The following is a 19074-nucleotide window of genomic DNA, read 5'->3' on the forward strand; positions in this document are numbered from 1 at the left end:
AGAATGGTAATAGCCGGCTTAGAATCATGGATGCCAAAAGGTTATTCACCAGCCTCTAAAAGGTCTCATTGTGAGGTTCCCAAAAGCACAAATGGTTTTAAAATATGTATTCATGTGACCATGATTAATTTCCTGCAGTTTCTCATGTGTCCAGAAGTGCAGCAGTGCACCATAGGCACAGCAGTGCAGTGCTGTTGTGTGTCTTTGGGTCTGTGAGGGGATTGATTACATGTCTGTGCCTGTGACAGTCATGGTATTCACGGTAAAATGGATAATTTTTACTGTTCTATCTTTGCACATTTTACTACATAGCTTTCAGGTTGTAGTTTTTGAGTGCTTTTTGGCATTTAATCCTTTTTCTATTAAGAAAACATGGAAACATATATCCCAATTTTAGCTTATTATTTTTGATTTTTGTTTACAATAACACTCTTTACATCAAGGTAAACAGCTCAGATCCTAATCTGTTGTCATTGCCTGGTCTTCCAATGTATTGAATTTGAAAGCTGTTTATTTTTTTGAATTCAGCTTTGATTCTTGTTGTTCTATTCTAAATTGCCTTTTCTTTAGAAGTGACTTTTGGGTAATGAGATGACTCCAAATTAATCTTGTATTCCAGCTACAGAAATATTGCATTAGAGATGGGCAGTTTACATGAAGTTGTCACAAGCAGTGTGAATTTGTCAGTCCTGTGTGCTTTCAATCTGAAATTATCATCTTCAGTGTTTGCCCATTCTAAAGACTTCTAAGTTTTTTTGTATACCCCACATTCTTGGGAAGTAAAATATGAAGAGTTTTTGTTAATGTAATTGACACTCCTGAATAGCATAGCTTGTAGTACTTCAATGGATAAGTTATTCTTTGAAAACAAAGGTATTTTTGTTCAGCTTGGTTTTATTCAAGGAATAAATATGAATGTATTGTTCAACTTGGAAATTACTCTGAAAATTGGAAATTTTAAACATAAAGAAAATAAGACTCGTGGTAAATAATGTGGTTGTTAGCAAGTGCCTTGCATTCTAATGCCATTCATACATCTGTGCAAAAATCTGTGGCCATTATGGATTGAATTAGTCAGCATTGTGGCTTCCAAGTAGTCTTGCAGAATCTTCTGATTGCAATATTCGAATAAATTTGGTAAAACTTCAGTGTCAGATTTCATCTTGGAGTTGCATTTTTGCCATAGAAATGTAGTTGTTAAAAATGATTTTTTTTAATCTGGAAAATTTAAAATTTTCTGCTGGAAATTGAATGGATCATTTTAAAAATCAAGGATTATTTCAGTAGGCAGTCATGGTCCAACAGCTACTTGCTGTGCAGCTTCTGGCATAAAGATAAATGCTGAGTATGTAGTTATGAAATGAGCTGTTAAAATAGGAAATGAACTTACAGGTATGTACATGTCCTGGAAGGCAGTTTCATAGAGGCAGCCTTGTTTTCTATCTTTTTCTGTATTTTTCTGTTTCATCTTTTCAATTTGTGTCCAAAAGAATGGTTTGATTATGATTGCCTCTCAGAAACCCTTAAGTGGAAAATGCTATAAATGTTATTACATTTAAGAAACAAACCACAGACTTGCTTGCATTCTTCTAATGGACAAAATAATACTAATTAAAAAGAATCACTTTAATCCTCTTGGAAAAAATTGTCTAAAAACCTGCTCCTCCATTTTTGACAAAAGTGATTTAATTTTTTTAGAACCTACTTTTCTTCTGTTCAGCTACAAGTAAGAATTTAACAAAATTGTTGCTAGACAGACAAATCAATATAGCAAATTTTGTGAGTTATGCTATTCGCAACTTTTGTGCAACAGGCAGTCAGATCTTTATGCTAGATATAAAATGTATGGATAATAAAATAGAATACGTTTGATAAAAATGCTGGTGTAATTTTGACTTTTTTCATATTACTAACTTTGTTAGTTGAGTACCTCTATGTGCTGTTGGTAAAGTTTGTGGGTAAATCTGAAATTCTGGTAGGGCAGTGTGTTCACAGCAGTTTTTTTCTCTCTCCCCCCGTGAGATGAGTAGCAGACATTCAGTGTTCATCTTTGGCATACTGGGCCTGACATTATCAAATGCCTTGTTCTTTCCTCGTGCCTTTGGAAAAAGTGGTGGTGCTAACGGTAACTCAGAGTTAAGTCTTCATATCTTATTGTCAGGACTGTGCCTGTGACAAACTCCATGACTTTGACTATTTCTTAATAAAAATTCATGTCATTCATTCTTCCAAAGAGATTTTTCGGTGTGCCTCCCTGCATTTTGCCTGCTATGCAGTTTGTTGACAGTCAAAATATACTTTGTGTCCATCAAGCTGCTCTTTTCTCAATAAACATAAAAGCCAGAAACTCTTGGCAGTTTCTTAAAAATGCTAAAATTATTACCTTTGAAGTACTTGGTGCTCCACCACCTATCCCTCTTGTTTTTTTCCTTGACCAAGTAATTCAGAGTTCAATATAATGCATAAAAAATAAAGAAGGACAACAAATAAACATGGAAGGGAAATAATTGTGTTTTGCTCTCATAGCCATTCAGTTAAATTGATCTTCAGCACTGAAATGCACCTACCAGAGATGTAAGATAGTATGATTTTTTAAATTTATTTTGTAATGAATCCGATGTTCCAGTCAAATTGAAGATCAGACTTCTGTGGTAAAAGAAAGGGTATGAATACCATATATAAGAAAGTAAACTCCTTAAATTAAATAGAGGATTCCTATATGAAAGAGTAATGCTGCTTATGGAGTTGTCACATTTATAGACTCATAAAATATTTACTTATCACTACTTCTTGGAGAGTGTGCTGTGCATAATATTACTTGAGTTGTTCTGTCAGAGGAGTATGAACTTATGCTCTTGAGAGTATCTTGTCAGACAGCCTCTGCTCCTGTCCAGTTGTAGTCTTCTGCATTTCAGCATAAGGAATACATAAATCTTCAGAAGAAATTGAAGGTTTGTTCATGCCTTAACAAGATTTATTTATTCTTTCATGAGTAGTTAAACTGATTATTGATTAACAGCAACTGTTGTGAAAATACTGGGAGAAAATGGTTGTAGTTTCTTGGAATAAAAGTGAATTTTATCACTTTAATTATCTTTTACTCAAGATTTATACAGTTTCTCAAGAGGAACTATTACTTGGACATGATTTCTGAGTTTTCATAACCCCCAAATACTGTTGAGTTAGCTTGGATGTCTTTAAGCATTTACCTGTCCTAGCAGATAAAGAATTCTCTCTGATAATATTAAAGCTGTGTGGCACAAAGCAATTTGCAGGCTGATGGTCTTCAATGTGGTTGAAGATCACATTACTCCCTGGTAAAATTAGGAGAATATTCATAAATCTCCCTCTGCATACCATCTGTCTTGGAAGGATAGAATTTGTAGGAAAAATGGGTGAAGACATCTAACAATAGTTGAGTGTGTAGAGGGTAGCATGGCACGCATCTAAGCTGCTCATAGAGGCTACCTGCTTTCAGCTCAAGGAAAAAGGTTTCAAGATTCTAGAACATATTTTTTACCAAAAAAGTGATGGCTCAAAGTACACAGTGTTCTCTCATCTTTCTTTCTTTCTTTCTCAAAAGGTTCCATTTTATTAAAACAAAGCAGTATATTGTTTCTCTTTGCCTTTCAGTCTGCACAAGGTGGTGGACATCGAACACTGCTCTACGGGCATGCAATCCTGCTGCGCCATTCCTACAGCGGCATGGTATGTAACTCTGTTACATCAGCTGAGAGCAGCAGAGATTTCTTTTTTGTATCGAAGTTATGTTCAAAGGTGCCCAGAATATTACCATTTACTGGTATCTGGAGAATTACTCACATCAGAGGCATTTTACTGTGGTCCCTAGAAACCTTTATGAAGGGTAGGTGCTTGGAAATACAAACCCAGGCTGATTGTATGTGGGTAAGTGCCAAAACTAAGCCTGGCTCCCCTAGTGCTGAATCCCATATTTATCAGTCTCAGCTGGTGAGTTTTCATTTCTGTCCCCTTGGATTTTCCCTCTTGCATAAGCTGTGACTGAATCTACAGCTGGCACCGTGCTGTCAACTTGAGCATGTTAGAGACTGGCTGGAAAATGAGATTCCTTCTTACACGTATTTTGGACAGAAGTCTTAGTTGGAAATTCCCTGATGAATTATATAGGTTCCAAACTCCTTAGCTAAAAGTGAGACTTCATGGAACTGAAATCTGATACAACTATCTCCATTATTTCCACTCTTAGTATTCCTATCTTAGTGAAAAGATAACTTGGGTAGACTGAGAGATTAATTTAGAACACATATTTTTGTCAAGACTCCTTGAGTGCATTTCAGCTTAGCAGGCATACATGTTCATGGTAATAACTAATGGGGGTAATCTAAGAATATTTAATCATGTGTTAGTAGGTTGATGGCTTTTTATATTATTAGAAGTGAGCAGAGCAAGTAATGTATGCTTTTACTTTTGGTAGTACCTATGCTGTCTCTCTACATCTCGATCATCAATGGATAAGCTGGCATTTGATGTAGGATTGCAAGAAGACACAACAGGTAACCACTAGTTTGAAATACTATATAATGAAGAATACCATCAGTCTAAAAATGAAAGTGTAAGAATTACTTAGTTAAATTATTTGCTTGTTTTTGAAAGCTTTGTTTTAGATAGAAGTAGTAAAAATATCAGCTGCAACAATTGAACAGTTCAAAGATCTGAGTTCTTTTCTAAATAGCATGGTTTTAGCTAAAGAAGCCCATCTGAAAACAAGATGTATTATGGGAACAGAATTTGTATTAGACTTTAGTATTTACACATATTCTGGGGGGTGTTAAAGGCACTAACAGTCAGTAAAAGTTAAAGAACATATTTGGATTAATGTGATCTTCCAAATATTAAGTGGTATGTAAATGCTTATTTTCATTGCCCTTAGTTATGGGTTGCTCTATTTCTTTGTCCAAATTCTCAGCAGAATATTCTTCAATGTCTTTTCCAGAATCTGTAATGAAGGTGACAGGCAATTGTTTAGCAAAAGCAGCCTGGACCAGGTTGCCTGGAGAACACAGAGCGCCATCACCTTATTCAACAGTGGAGTCACTGTTTCAGAGGTCCTACTCTTTTGCTTATGTCCATTATTTAGAGTTGAGTTTCCAACAAGGTGATGCAGCAATGATACTAGTTATGGAAAACACATGGACACTTGGTTTAGCCCAGTGAAAACTGGATCAGAACTTTTAAGACTGAAACAAGTGTGATGGTAACACCAGAAACATTGGGCCCTTTCTTTCCTGTTTCATTCTTTGCTGTTAATATTGACACTAGGTGAGGCTTGCTGGTGGACCATACATCCTGCTTCCAAACAACGGTCAGAAGGAGAAAAAGTGCGTGTTGGAGATGATCTGATTTTAGTCAGTGTCTCTTCAGAAAGATATTTGGTAAGTTGCATAAAATTATCTGTACAGTGGTTCTTCTACAGGGAAAAAAAAAGTTTATGGAAGTTTTACAGTAAAATTCAGCTTACATTTCTGCCTCCTAAAAGTAAAACTTTAGGTTCTTAAACTGTTTTCTTAAACAATATTTTGCAACATACTGAAGGTCTGGAAAGTGTGATATATGACTAATCTAATTTTTGTTCATTTCAGTAGTGGAATAGGAGTTTAAAATTTGCTTAGATGAGAAGGAGTGATTACAGAAAAAATAAATAATTTGAAAAGTTCATGACTGAGATGTTTAGAATCCGTGTGAGTGTTCATAGGTTAACAACGCTATCATATATATTAAAACTTTGTACAAAATTTTGGGATATCTAACATAGGTTTATTGGATTTGTGGGCTTAGAAGGTCCGTATTTTATTGAGATGATGTGCAGTGTAATATATAGAGCTGCTGACATGTCAAATGAAATATAATTGAAATACTCAATGATTAAATAGAATTGAAATATTTTACAAGTTATTGTGCTAGCTGCTTTTTGTCACTGGTTTATACAGGTTTCTTTTCCACAAAAGGATCTCCCATTTCTTCTGTAATGAAGCAGGTCAGCACTTTAAGACGTATTGCTTTTTTATTCTTGGTGTTGCAAACACCTGAACTCCTCTTTATGGCAAAAAGAAGGTGAAAATAAGAAGAAAATAATTTTGCTGGAAGCTTCTGAAAAATCAGCCCCAGTTGGGCCATTTTGGCCATTTGGCCCAACTTAAAATGATTCTTTAATGAGGAAGTGTTGTGAGTTTGTCAAAAATCTGTCTCAGATCTAGGAGGGCATTGAAGGTGTTGAAGGGCCTTGAGGGGAAGGAATTTGAGGAGCATCTGAGGTCACTTGGTCTGTTCAGCCTGGAGGAGACTGAGGGGAGATCTCACTGCAGTTACAACTTTCTCACGAGGAGAAGAGGAGGGGCAGGCACTGATCTCTTCTCTGTGGTGACCAGGGACAGGACATGAGGGAATGGCCTGAAGCTGCACCAGGGGAGGTTTAGGTGGGATATTGGAAAAGAGTTCTTTGTCCAGAGAGAGTGGTTGGGCACTGGAAGAGACGCCCCAGAGAACTTCCAGAGAAGTGGTCACAGCACCAAGCCTGAGAGAATTTGGACATCACTTTTAGGCACAAGTGTGATTCTTATGGGTGCTGCTGTGCAGGGCAGGAAGTTGTACTTCATGATCCTTGTGGGCCCCTTCCAGCTCTGGTATTCTATGATTCTATGAAATGTGCATATAATATTAAAATTTATTGTCTATAATTTGCTTTTTTAAAATGAGTTTTTAAAATTTATTGAAGTATTTAAGAAAAAAGTGAGTAGTTTAATAAGATGTCCTTTATAAAATTGAAAATATTCTCCCTTCTATTGAAAATACATAGGAAAATGAGAATAAAATTGTTAGAATATAATTGCAACTTCTAATTAGAAGCTCAGTAGCTTATTTAATTAGTTTTTTGTAATTAGATGTTATGAAAACTTTCTGGTCATCTTTGCATTTAAAAATTATTTTAAATAATTACTTTTATGAGAGTTGTAACTACACATAGTGAAAAAACAACTTCTTGTGGACTGAATTTTTGAGAAATCCAATTAATGGAAAGGTTTTATTCAAAGACATTGGATTTCTTTGAATTGCTGAATTGAGTTGCTGAAGTTGAATTTTGGTACAGATTGTGTCTCTGTGTAGGCACATCCTGGCCTCTAATTAGTAATAATCAGCTCAGCCTATTATTTAGGTTTTGTGCCTCAGCTGTTGATTCTCAAGGCTGTCACATGTACTTTTATACAGCAAGAGGCACAATTCTGTCTGCAGAGACTGATTTTCCTTAAGATGTGGTGTTAATGCATGTACTGCGTGTTCCATGCAAAATATCAATATACTAAAAATAAATAATATTTTCAGTGCAGAGAGAAATAACACTGTATTACAGTCTTAAAGTGTTTTAGAGCTTGATTGTAATGAATAATTATTAAGCCTCTTTCAGTTATATAGCTCTGGTTTGGAGTAGGATGGAGCAAGGATTCAGCAAATTAATTGTGCTCTAACATGCACTCACATATTTTTATGATCATATGTTTTTCAAGACTTTTTTAAGAGCTGGTAAATTATGTAGCTCCACAATCATAAAAATATTAGTGGCTTTGCTACCTATTCAGTAATTGAACTTCTGCACTGTCAATAAAGCAGTGAAGTTTTCATGAAAATTGAAACAGTTGGTAAAGAATAATCAGTGAGTTACCAATATTTTTCATGAAAGCTGCCTCTCTGTCTTAAGCTGTTTGTCTTAATCCATTTTTCTGTTTCCAAAATAACTTCAAAGGACATAAGTTTGAAAATATTCACAATTCATTGTTTACATGTTGAGTGCAGTGTTGTGTTGTAGTTGCTAATTTGTACAATTCTTAAAAGAATGTAGCAAATTAGATCTTTTGTAAAAGTTAGGACTGTGGAGAGATGAAATTATTTTTGTGAATCTGCTCCAACAGTGAGACCAAATAAGCTCTGTTGAATCCAGTTGAGGAGTGCTTTTTGTAAGGGCGTGGAATTCCTCATAGGGATTCCTTGACAGAAAATAGTGTCCATCAGGATGCTGAGGGTTAGGTTTATGTATGTTGCATACTCTACAATTAAAATCTTAGGAAAATGTAAATTCTCCATCAAATGTTTTATGTAACTATGCTGTTAGGAATAGGACTGGGATGTCATATTTGTATATTGCAGTGTTGCTCTGTGTTTTCAAACAATTTGCTAATTCATTCTGAATGAAGAAAAATAGGTTAACCATCCTGGGGCAAGGATGTGTGTGTAAAAATAACAGATGAAAACAGTTCATTCGTAGGGCATGGCTTTTTCAAAATTTAGTCAGCTCTTAGTTGAATTTGTATAATGCAAGAGGAGAGAGGAGAGAAGAACTATGTCATCTTCCTAAGTTCATCTTCCAGTTGTCTGGCTTTAGCTTAATTAATTTAACATGGACTTTGACACTTCATGATCTCAGTGTGATCAGTAGATTATTGTTTAGACCTCATTTGGTTGGCAACAATCTTAAGTATTAGGAAAATATCAGGACTTTGTTGTAGTACCCCTTCTCCTCTTTCCACAAAATAAAATATTTTGGGACAATTGGCTCTATTTTTTCCCCAAAGAGTTGTCTTTCTGTTTACACCAACCAAGTACTAAACTGATAGGAAGATCAGTGTTACAATTATAAGCCAAAGGTCTGGAGAGGTGGATTTTGACTTTTGACTCACAGCAGTGTCCCAGGGCAAGTCATTCACTAGCTCTGACTCTCGTTATCTACCTAGACAATGGGATTTTCGATCCTTATTATGCTGTGTAGCATTTCTGAGGAGAAGCACTTACATAAGTGCTTGTGGCATTATATAATATCTGAGCTGTGCTATTGCCAGATACTTCAGAGGGAGAACTTGGCTCTGCTGAACTGTTAGCATAGAGCAAAAAGATGTTCTGCTATAAATATTGCCACCATTTAAGTTCAAGCCAGAGTTGCTATGTTTGCTTTCTTGAGGCAGTACATCCTGACAAAGAACAGATGTGATATTTCCATCATGTTTCCCCAAATTGTACATTGTAGTATCTACCTCAGCACTAAGCTTTGCCTATGCCTCTTGATAACTACATATCCTGATACGCAATAATTTTCAATAGCTTAGAATTTCAGTTAGTTACAATTTCTTTCAAATTCATGAAGTCTCTAAATAGCTTTTAAACATAATTCAAGAAAAAGTCCTTAGACAGGAAGCTGAAATACAAAATGCATAAATGAAGTAAAAACTGAAAATTTTTATCCATCAGGTTGGTGTAACTCTGGCTGAGAAGTCAGGAAAGAGGGAAACACCTCAGCTTTGAATCTACAGTGCACAGTTTTGAGTATATTACAACAGTTGTATATACCCTGTGGTTTATATGTAGTTACTGAGATACTGTCTCAGTGGCTGCAATGCTGACCTGGAACTGCATTATGCAGATCTGTGAACAGGCCTTGACATTTATTTGATTGATATGACTTTTTTTTTTTTTTTTTTGCCTACTGACAACTAACAAGAAACTAATTGGGAACTGATGGCAGAATTCCCTTTCAAAAATAATAGCATCCAAGTTAGCTTGAACTATTTTAAAGGTGGAGTTGATATATGCCATTACTCCTGGGAAGGAGGAGAGGTTCCTCAGTATTGCAAAGGCACTACTTTTGTATCCTTTTGTATCACATACATTGTTTATTTTCAGCTCCGAGTTTTATTTCTCATGTCATATGCTTGGAACAGCTTCCAAGTGTCTGTATTGCTTCTTGGTGCAGTAGTCAGGAAATACAGCAGTCTGTGAGGGTTTTTTTTTTTAAAAAATTATTCTTCCCTTTCACATTTTTTCTGAAAGTATGACACTCAGTATTGGACTTTACTTTCTTCTGTGTAAATTCACAATTCCATCATTTCCTTTGTTGAAAATTTATAAAAAAGGTTTTTGTGAAGAATAATTTTAATTTGCATAAGCAAATCTGAAATTAGTGGAACCAAGGTAGTGTTGAGCTGCTCTGTTACACTGATCATAATGCAGTTCCCATGGAGCCTTTATACAAAGATTTGAAATGTTATTGTGGAGGTTGGTAGGACTTTCCAATAATTAAGGTTGTCAAGCTGCTCTGCCTTATGGAGTCCTGCTTCCAAGTGCTTATAATCAAGTGCATGTGATGTAAAAAGTCACTTACTAGAATTAGTAGAATCTATTTCTGTGGTTTTTTTCTTTCTTTTTTTTAATCAGTGTGAGATAATTTTTTTTATTTCATCCAGAAGGGATAAGATGTTTTTGAGCTCAAAGACAGGGAAGAAAACAAAGCCACATAATTAAGAAAATTGATGTAATTTTCTTGTGTACTTCTTGGTAACTTACAAAAAAACCCCAAAAAACCAAAATGAACAAACAAAAAAAAAACCCCAAACCAAACAAAAAAACTCAAGAAAATAAATAAAAAGGCAACGAACCTCTCCCTGGTTCAGCTTAGTAAATAAATGTTCTCCTGAAACAATGGAGCTTGATCATGACCAGGGAAGAGTGTTTAAATTTTCTTTGAGTATGTAGAAGTCTGATGCCTTTGTCTATTTTACATAAGCTAGCACTGCCTGTGTGTTAATGAACTGTTTAAACTCCCTCTACAGTGAATAATTAAATACATGCCAACCTGGTGGGACAGATATTCCTTGAAATGGATTGCTCAAGGCAGGAATGAAGCCAGGCACTGTATTGACAGCATATAACTCGGTGTGTGTGTGCTGCTGGTGAGCTCCTGTCATTTAAGATATGTGGAGGAAGAAGCTGTGACAAAGTAGAAGGAACAAAAGGCAGGTGATGTATCAGTGACAGGAGTGGGACTGAATTGGGAAGGAGGGAAACTGAGTGGGATTTGATGAGTGGCTGAAAAGATTGTCAACTGAAGGCAGGCAGGTAGAAAGGGTCTATCCAAATTGTCTGGGACAAGAAGCTGGTGACAAGGGAAGAGCAGGCACCCACTGGTTGAAGTTGTGTTCAAAATTTAGGATAGAAAAACTGTGTGGTTTTGGCAGAGAAAACTGAGAGAAGAACCAGTGGAATGAGAATGGAAATGAAGGATGACAAGAGACATCTGTAGGGGAATGAGCTTTTTGGGGAGAACCAAACTGCTGGATAAAGATGCAGAGGGAGGCCAAGAAATGAAAAGGGTATTGCGGGTTAGGAGTTGTGAGGTTCTGGAAAGAAGTCTGATGCTGGCTGATGTGGTGAGGAAGAGCTGTAGCAAGGAAAAAAAAAGCTAAAAGACCCTGCTTAGGCTTTGTAGGTCTAAGGAGAACCTTTTGAAGTAGGAGGAGGTCCTAATTCTTGGTGGTAATGTGGCCTGTAATTAAGTCAGGAAGCTGGTTTGGCTAAATGGAATAGAATTTGTAGATTCTAAGTTTGGGTTGGAAAGAGCCTGGAAGATGATCTCGTTCCAACCTCTCTGCTGTGGGCAGGTTCACCTTCTACTAGAGCAGGTTGCTCAGGGCCCCATTCAACCTTGCCTTGAACAATTCCAGGGATGGGGCAGCCCCAGTCTCTCTGGACAGCCTGTGCTTCACCACCTTCACAGGGAAGAATTTCTAGTGAGACTGGGGTAAAGATTTGGAAAGGAAAAGAGAGTGGTAGAGGCCTGGAGTGATTAGGCCAGATGACAACTACTACCAGCAACTATCCAGGAAACCCATTGTACTAAGGCACAGAAGTTACATGCGGTATGCTGACAATTCCGGTCATGATTTTTATAGTAGTATAAGAAGGAAATGTCTGAAAAAGGGTTTTCAAGTTACCCACATGAATCACAGGTAGAGAATTGTAATGGTGGAATTTTTTTAAACTTTTTTTTTCCAATTTAGGAAAACTACATACAAATGATAAAATAAAAATAATTTTCCTAAATTTTAAGAAGTCACAGGCATTCAGAAATGCAAAAGTTTTGGTACTGGTATATTTTTAGGACATCTCCTAAGTGTACAGTCACACTGGCTTTTTATGGAATTCTATTTTAGTGATGATGAAAGTTCAGTGGATGTGTCAGGGTTGTGTAGCAGGGAAGCTGTGGTATGAAGCAACTTTGAAAATGAAATTTTAAGCTTGGAATTGCATTTGGAGTATTGGTACAATTATTTTCCTGAAGAATTAGGTTCTGTACCAGACTCTGCTGTGGAATTTGCTGAGTAGATGATCTTGTATACTAGGCTTGCTTTCAAGGGGTCACTACTCATCCCTTACTGGGAATATTCTGTACTGGATTTCTGTCTTGTGCATCTCCTCCTTTTATTTGAGGTTGAAACCTCAGAGTTGCTCAGTCCTGATAGCTGCAGCTGAGGTGAATGTAAGATGTGGCTTGGCCAATAAACTACATATAATGCAGTCATCTCAACCTGGGCATCCTAGATTAATGAAAATTTCTTAGTTTAATCTCTGTACCTCCCTTCCCCAATGGAAAATGGGTTATAATACTACTTCTTTGGGGTTTTGAGAAAATTAAACCATTAATATTAGTTGTGTTTTGTGAAATACTGTAATTGGTGCAAGAGAAAAGCTTATGAGGAAATTAATAATTCTCTTTTCAAAGCTTTGAAGAATTGACTATATTGAATAAAGCATGAGGCTGCAAATTGAAGATTGAGGGGACAACAAAGCACTGAGCAGCTGTTGACAAAGTGAGATCCATTATCCATTATATACAATGAGGCAACACATGTGCAAAAAATAGTATTGAGAGATGGAGACTGTAGTGGGATGTGCTCACTAGAAGCCATTCTTTTTTCATAGGGTACTTAGTTTGACATTTCCTAACTTTTGATGCTTGCTTCTATAAAATTAATGCTTTGTTAATGAAAGCTCTTGTGACTAATTATGCAAAATGATTGTGTTGGGAAGCACAGTAGCTGATGTGCTTCAGGCTTTTCATGAGCCAGTGCAGAAGGAAAGCTATTATGAATTGGAGGAATGCAAACTATCCCCTTCCACACTCCATGGATCCCTTATGCTTTTCTGCCATGCATCTGCAATTACCCATGCTCAGCAATGCTGCAGCAGAGTAGATGGTTTTCATTGTAATGGTACAATTCTGAGTATCTGCAGGTTTTACCTTCTACTCTCCCTTTACTGATGGTAAATATATGATGAATGAAGGAGTTGGAATCATTTAGGATATTGCTGTAATTTTTTGTCTTTATCAATGAAAAAATTCCCTTTGCTTTTGGGTTTGTGGGCCAACTGCTTAAGCACTGTGGAGAAAAGTAAAGAAACCACAATTTTTTTAGTACTTTAAACCCTTTGGAAATTTCCTGGGCTTTGCCTACTTTGGATCAAAATCTAGATACTAATTTTTTGTTCAGCAGTGTATGTTTTTCCATTCAAACTTTTTCAAAGCATTAATAGTATTTCAATGAATGTAAATATATTGCCACTATAAAACATGAGCACAAACCCCTAATTCTATAAAAATTTCACACAGATGCACTTATATGGTTATGTTTGAGGGTCCCAGGACAAGGGAAGAGATGAGAATCTTGACTCCATGTTTCATAAGACTGATTTATTATATTATGATGTTATATTAAAATGCTATACTAAAACTATACTAAAAAGAATAGAGGGGATCCATCAGAAAGCTAGAAAGGAATAGAAAGGAATGAATAACAAAATCTTGTGACTGCTCACAGCCTCCACACAGGTGGCTGTCATTGGTCATCAAGCAAAAACAATTTCACATGTTGGGTAAACAATTCTCCAAAGCAGCAAAACATGGAGAAGCTGAAGCTTCCCCGCTTCTCAGGAGGAAAGATTCTGGCAAAAGGATTTTTCATAAAATCTGTCTGTGACACACTTATTACTTGTAGTTTTGTCCAATATCTCCCTTTCATGTGAATAAATATTTGTATTTGTTTTGACTGTTTCAATATAATTCTCTGTAACAGAATAATTTTAAATGACTCAGGTAATCAATTTTAATGGAAATGACATGTCATAAGTAGGAAGTTAAAAAATAGTTTTGTTTCTAGAGACTGTATTTAGTTTAACCTTTGAATTTTTATTGAAGTTTGCTAATTCATCAGATTTTTGATGCAGTTTTTTCCCCTCCTAATTAAAAAATGAAAAGGAGTATAGTTTGTTTGGTTACTTTTTTGTTTTTTGTTATAGATACGAGTAAATTATTGTGCACCTGTTGTGGGAATGGTGTCTGTCTAAGACTTGGAACATCTGAGAGGTTCTTGGGTCAGATAGGTGCCTAAATTGTTTGAAACTGCTTTTCTATTGGGATCAGTGTAGTAATTTTAAGTCAGGAATCAAGGGCTGTCAGAGTGTCTGCATACAGGAAAGGAAATAGCTTCCATCTATCTCTGCACCAGCTGGTACTAAGAAATCTGTAAGAGTGTGGTTGATGCTGTGGTTGTGCAGTACTAAAGCATTCTGAGAAATGCAATGCTTTATACATAGTTTACAAAATCTACCAGTAAATAATGTTTTGGGGTTTTTTAAGCTATTCTTGCAATTTCAAGTGGCCTGAGATTGAAGGTAGAGTTATCAAACTGCAGATAAAAATAGATATTGCTGGATGAACTGTCAATATTGGCACACCTTAGCCAAGAGGAAGCTTGAAGCAGAAGTTTGCCATTCTTTATATTTTTGTCTTTTCACACATGCATGTTTTGGAGAAGAGAAACTTTCATGCAGACTGTGAAATTTAAAAGCTCTAGTTATTCAGAGCTCTTGTAAATGCAGCTATGCTGCAGCAATTTCTGCTAAAGGGTTCTTGTGGAAATTACCATCTGATCCCCAAGCTCTTCAGTGAGTTTAAATACACCGTGTTCTTTTTGAAGACCTAGGAACAGAGCTATGATTATATTACTTTGCTGCAAAGCAGTACAGAGTTTACAATATGTCATTAAATTCAGTTGGGAAACCTGCAGTATTCTGAGATGAGTCTTGGAGTTTATCCTTGAGATAAACTGCCTATGGACTATAGTGTTAACCCATATTCATAAAATATGGTCTTTAAATCTGAAAAGTGATGAAAAGCCTATTGCAGGTTAAATGCTGGTTTAGGAGATTATCGGTCTATCAGCAGGGAAGACAAATCCAGCTCTTTGCTTGAACCTGGACTGGTGCAGAAAAAATATTATTTGCCTGTGGTGGGGAAGATCCGTATGAAGATTAGACTGGACATCAGGATTCCCGAACCCAATATATTTCTGCTTTTCAAATTACTACATACCCAAAAGACGTGCTATGCTACGTGCTGATGGCAGCCTTCCACTTCTGCCATATGCACTGATGTGCCAGGTATCAAATATCTGTGCAGCATGTATGGAGGCTGTTCAGTACCAGTCTGAGTGTTATGTCCATGTCCTGGACATCGTGTTACAGAACTTGTTTCATTTTGATAGCTTTATTGTGCTGAAGGTACAAAACCAAGCAGGTAAACTCCAGTAAGTTATTGACAGACAGCAGATTGCTTTAAAGTAACATTGAGATTGTTAGAATCTAGCACTAAAAACTTAGACAATGCCAGGATAAATACTCTCATCTCTAATATTTTGGTATTTTTTCAATACATTTGAAAAAAATGTATTTTTCAATACATTTGAAAAAAAATGAATAACTGAATTCTTGGATATCCCTTAACAATGTATTTTCTCTACATGGCAAAAGCTTTCTTTTGTCATTTTCTATGAATGGTTCCAGGGAGTGAACACCGTAAATTGTGGAATTGTAAATGGTAGGACCCTTGCTGTCAATTGTAAATTTAAGGATGCTGCAGGGAATCTAGGGAAGTGAGGATAAGAAGGGAATTGCAGAATATACTCTGTTTTATAAGTCATGTGATGTATCATTTGAACTATATTTTTTAAAGTGACAGTGACTCACCTTGAGACAGCTGGATTAGAGTCGGAACTAGAATCCAATAAATGGATGAAAAGTATAAATACTCTGAAGAGAGAAGTCAGGAATGTATTTTTTGTTCAGTGTCCTCTCTATAAAAATATAACACTTTTTCAATTGATACTACTGTGTGTGAAAATAAGTTAATTAACATGTACAGAACACACAGAAGGAGTGCTCTGTTGATGGCAGATCTAGACAACTGAGGAGTTCTCCTTCTCTTTTGTCTATCCTGAATGAAGTGTTTTCCTTGAAACTTAATATTCCTGCTTTGGTTGAATTGCTTGTTGCCACTAACTGGATCTATTTGGTGATCTTAGAAGAGCCCTAACAAAATGAAGGCCCACAGGGCAAAAATAGAACCAGATCCTAATCTCTCATCATGGCCTGCCATTCACTAAGTTATATAACTGCAGTAAGTGAAGAATAAAAGGCAAAGAACTTGTTACCTCATTCATGTTCTCCATGATGCGCTGAGTGGCACTGGTGCAGTGTAAATGTGGCTTTTGTGAGAACTCTTACTTTGTAGGCCATTAGCTGTTATGAGACCCTTCTAAATGAGTTGATATGCTATTTCTTGTACTTCTGTACAGCCAGAAGGTGTGCAGTCAGGAAGACAGAACTCTGCACATGTCTTGAGAATCTACCCTCTTCTGACTTTCACTGACATTTTTGTCTTTTGTGTCATTAATTAGCTTACCCAGAATTTGTTAATGCTGGTCCGAATGTTTGGAAACAGAGGACAATACTGCTTTATAAACAGTTACTTTCCAGTAGAATAAAATAAAATTATGAATAAAGCATCTAAATATTACTGCACTTGAAAAATTAGTACCTGGTAAGATAAAAAGTATGCTTCAAAACAGCTGCTTATTCACAGAACACTTGGTTCCATAATTGTCTATAAGGATATCTTGTTTGTCATTGACAGTAGAATTGGCTAATGGTGTGGGAGGGACAAACATGAGTGCAATACAAGATGCTTTGAGATAAGAATTTTTGAGACCATGTCAATGAACTAACAGGAGCTCACACACACGGAATTTCTGAGAAAAGACAGCACCTGTTGCACTTATGACAAAGATCTACAACACTGGCAGAAGGTAGGGGGTAACCCAGCCAAAAAGTATCCATTGAATGCATAGGTAGGAGGTGAGCCTTCCAAAGAAAGATTGTTTCAGTTTTGTTTGGATCTTGAGAACCTTGTTCAAGATAGATTTTGTCAACTGTCTTAAGTGGTTTACAAAGTCAATAGTTTGTTTACGTAATTTCTTTTCCCCAATGGGAGTTTTAAGAAGCCAGTGACCTGCAAAAAAAATTCAAGTGGTGAGTTACGCTTGAAGTACAGATTACGGTGATATTCCAATATTCAAACCTCATGGAAATACCCATTGTATGTAGAAGGAAGAACACTATGTAAAAATCCCACAGCATTTAAAAATTAGTTCTTCAGAGTGTTCAGTAAGTCTATGATGCCAAGCAGCAGACTGTGTTGTGCACTGTTCCTATATAGTTTTTTTGAGTCAAATATACTTTACAATTCTAGCTTTACTTCTAATGTCCATTGAGGAGTACCCAGGTCGAACTTTGTGTTTACTTATAGAGTCAATGGGAACAATTAATGTTTGGAAGAAACAAAAAGAATGTTTGGTTCTATTATTGTATACTGTAATGAGATTTTCAACTAAACTCAAATAAAAGCCTCCCTCTTTCCTGGTTCTAGCATCTCTCCTATGGCAATGGTAGCTTACATGTTGATGCAGCCTTCCAGCAGACGCTCTGGAGTGTAGCACCAATCAGTTCAGGAAGTGAAGTTGCCCAAGGTAAGATTGACTCAACTTTAATTATTGAAAGACTGAGAGTAAATGAAATCAAAAAACCAAGAGAGTAAAAAATTAAATTATTATGCCGAGTGTGGGAGTGGTTTTCTCTTATGTAAACATTGAATACAATAAATAAATAAACATACAACTGTTCTGAAACAGAGGGAAGGTTATACTGAAAGTAACACTGATAGTTTTCTGTGTATTTTTGCTGAATACTAAACAGCTCATTCAAATCTCATTTTGCTAAAGATATGATGACATTCCTAGTATGTTTTTTGAAATGGATTTTGGTCCTGGTTTAAGATATTATCTCAAATTATTCTGATGTATGCAGTCATGGTTACATGTTTCTGAGACTGAGTAAAAAATGGGCAAGAGGCTTGGAAGCAGGATGTGAAATCCTAAGAGTGAAGATGGGAAATAGTTTTATGGGTAACATATGGTTGGAAAGAAAAACAAGAGGAAGGTAAAGACAGAAAGAGAACAGCTTTCCAGAACTATTTATTTTATTTAGGAATTAGGAATGAGTTTTAATGCAATTTCTGACATTGAAAGGACAAGGATCCCTGAATTTATGCCATACTGGTTCCACAGAGAAGAACAACATTTTTCTGAAAATTCTGTCATAATGTAAAGCCTAATGATTTCTACTTTCCTGCAGACCAACTGTTTTGAGTGGGTGCTGTAGTAGAATCTAAAGAAGGTTAAAGCTGCAGGTCATTTAATTTTGTGTGATTTTTGGATGCTGTTTTTTCAAGAGGCAATACACTGAAATTTCACATAAATTCTTTTTATCTGACGTATTTTAAAACTCAATCATGGAATGTTCTTGCAACTTTGCTAATTAAGATATTAGGGAGACCATTGCCATCATCTATTTTTATACAGCCATTTGGTTTTTACATACGAGAATCACTCTGCACATACAGATTCTCTGACATGGTTTATAGCACAAACCATTATTAAAAAATGATTGCTTGGCAGTATCCTAAACTTTATGGAGAAAACCTGGCTGTTAATGAGAAGACCTTTTGCTTTTGCTCCTTCCTATTAATCCCATTCTCCTTGTCCTCCCACTGCTGGCAGCACTGGTGTGTCACTCTCGCTAATAATCCCGGCATGGTTCATGTGCTGAGACCCAGATTTGTGCTATGCCACATCTCTGCCTGGTGAACCTCACTACTGAGACCTGCCTGTCTCTTTGAGAAGCAGAAATCCACAATGACATAGTGTCATGTTGTGTAGTCGTACTCCCAGGAAATGGGAAAATGATGTAATACTGTTTTTGTAGCTGTGCATTTATCTGTGTATGTGCCTGCTCTTTGTTGCTATGCTTTTCCATTTTTACTTTCCT

At 36.3% G+C, this 19074-nt stretch overlaps 1 protein-coding gene across 10 annotated transcripts in view; it reads left to right on the top strand.

Annotated features, from left to right (window-relative positions):
- The window catches only part of RYR2 (ryanodine receptor 2), a 386098-nt gene that overhangs the window by 154486 nt on the left and 212538 nt on the right, over positions 1-19074 (top strand). For all 10 annotated transcript variants that reach the window (XM_039706867.1, XM_039706870.1, XM_039706871.1 and 7 more), the window contains 4 exons: positions 3634-3708; positions 4454-4532; positions 5299-5411; positions 17618-17717. In XM_039706867.1, coding sequence (XP_039562801.1) covers positions 3634-3708; positions 4454-4532; positions 5299-5411; positions 17618-17717 — 367 coding nt within the window. The remainder of the gene's footprint in view (positions 1-3633; positions 3709-4453; positions 4533-5298; positions 5412-17617; positions 17718-19074) is intronic.

This window comes from Passer montanus, unplaced genomic scaffold (genome assembly GCF_014805655.1).
Source record: "Passer montanus isolate IOZ18808 unplaced genomic scaffold, ASM1480565v1 scaffold2, whole genome shotgun sequence".
In the NCBI taxonomy this organism is placed as follows: Eukaryota; Metazoa; Chordata; class Aves; order Passeriformes; family Passeridae; genus Passer; species Passer montanus.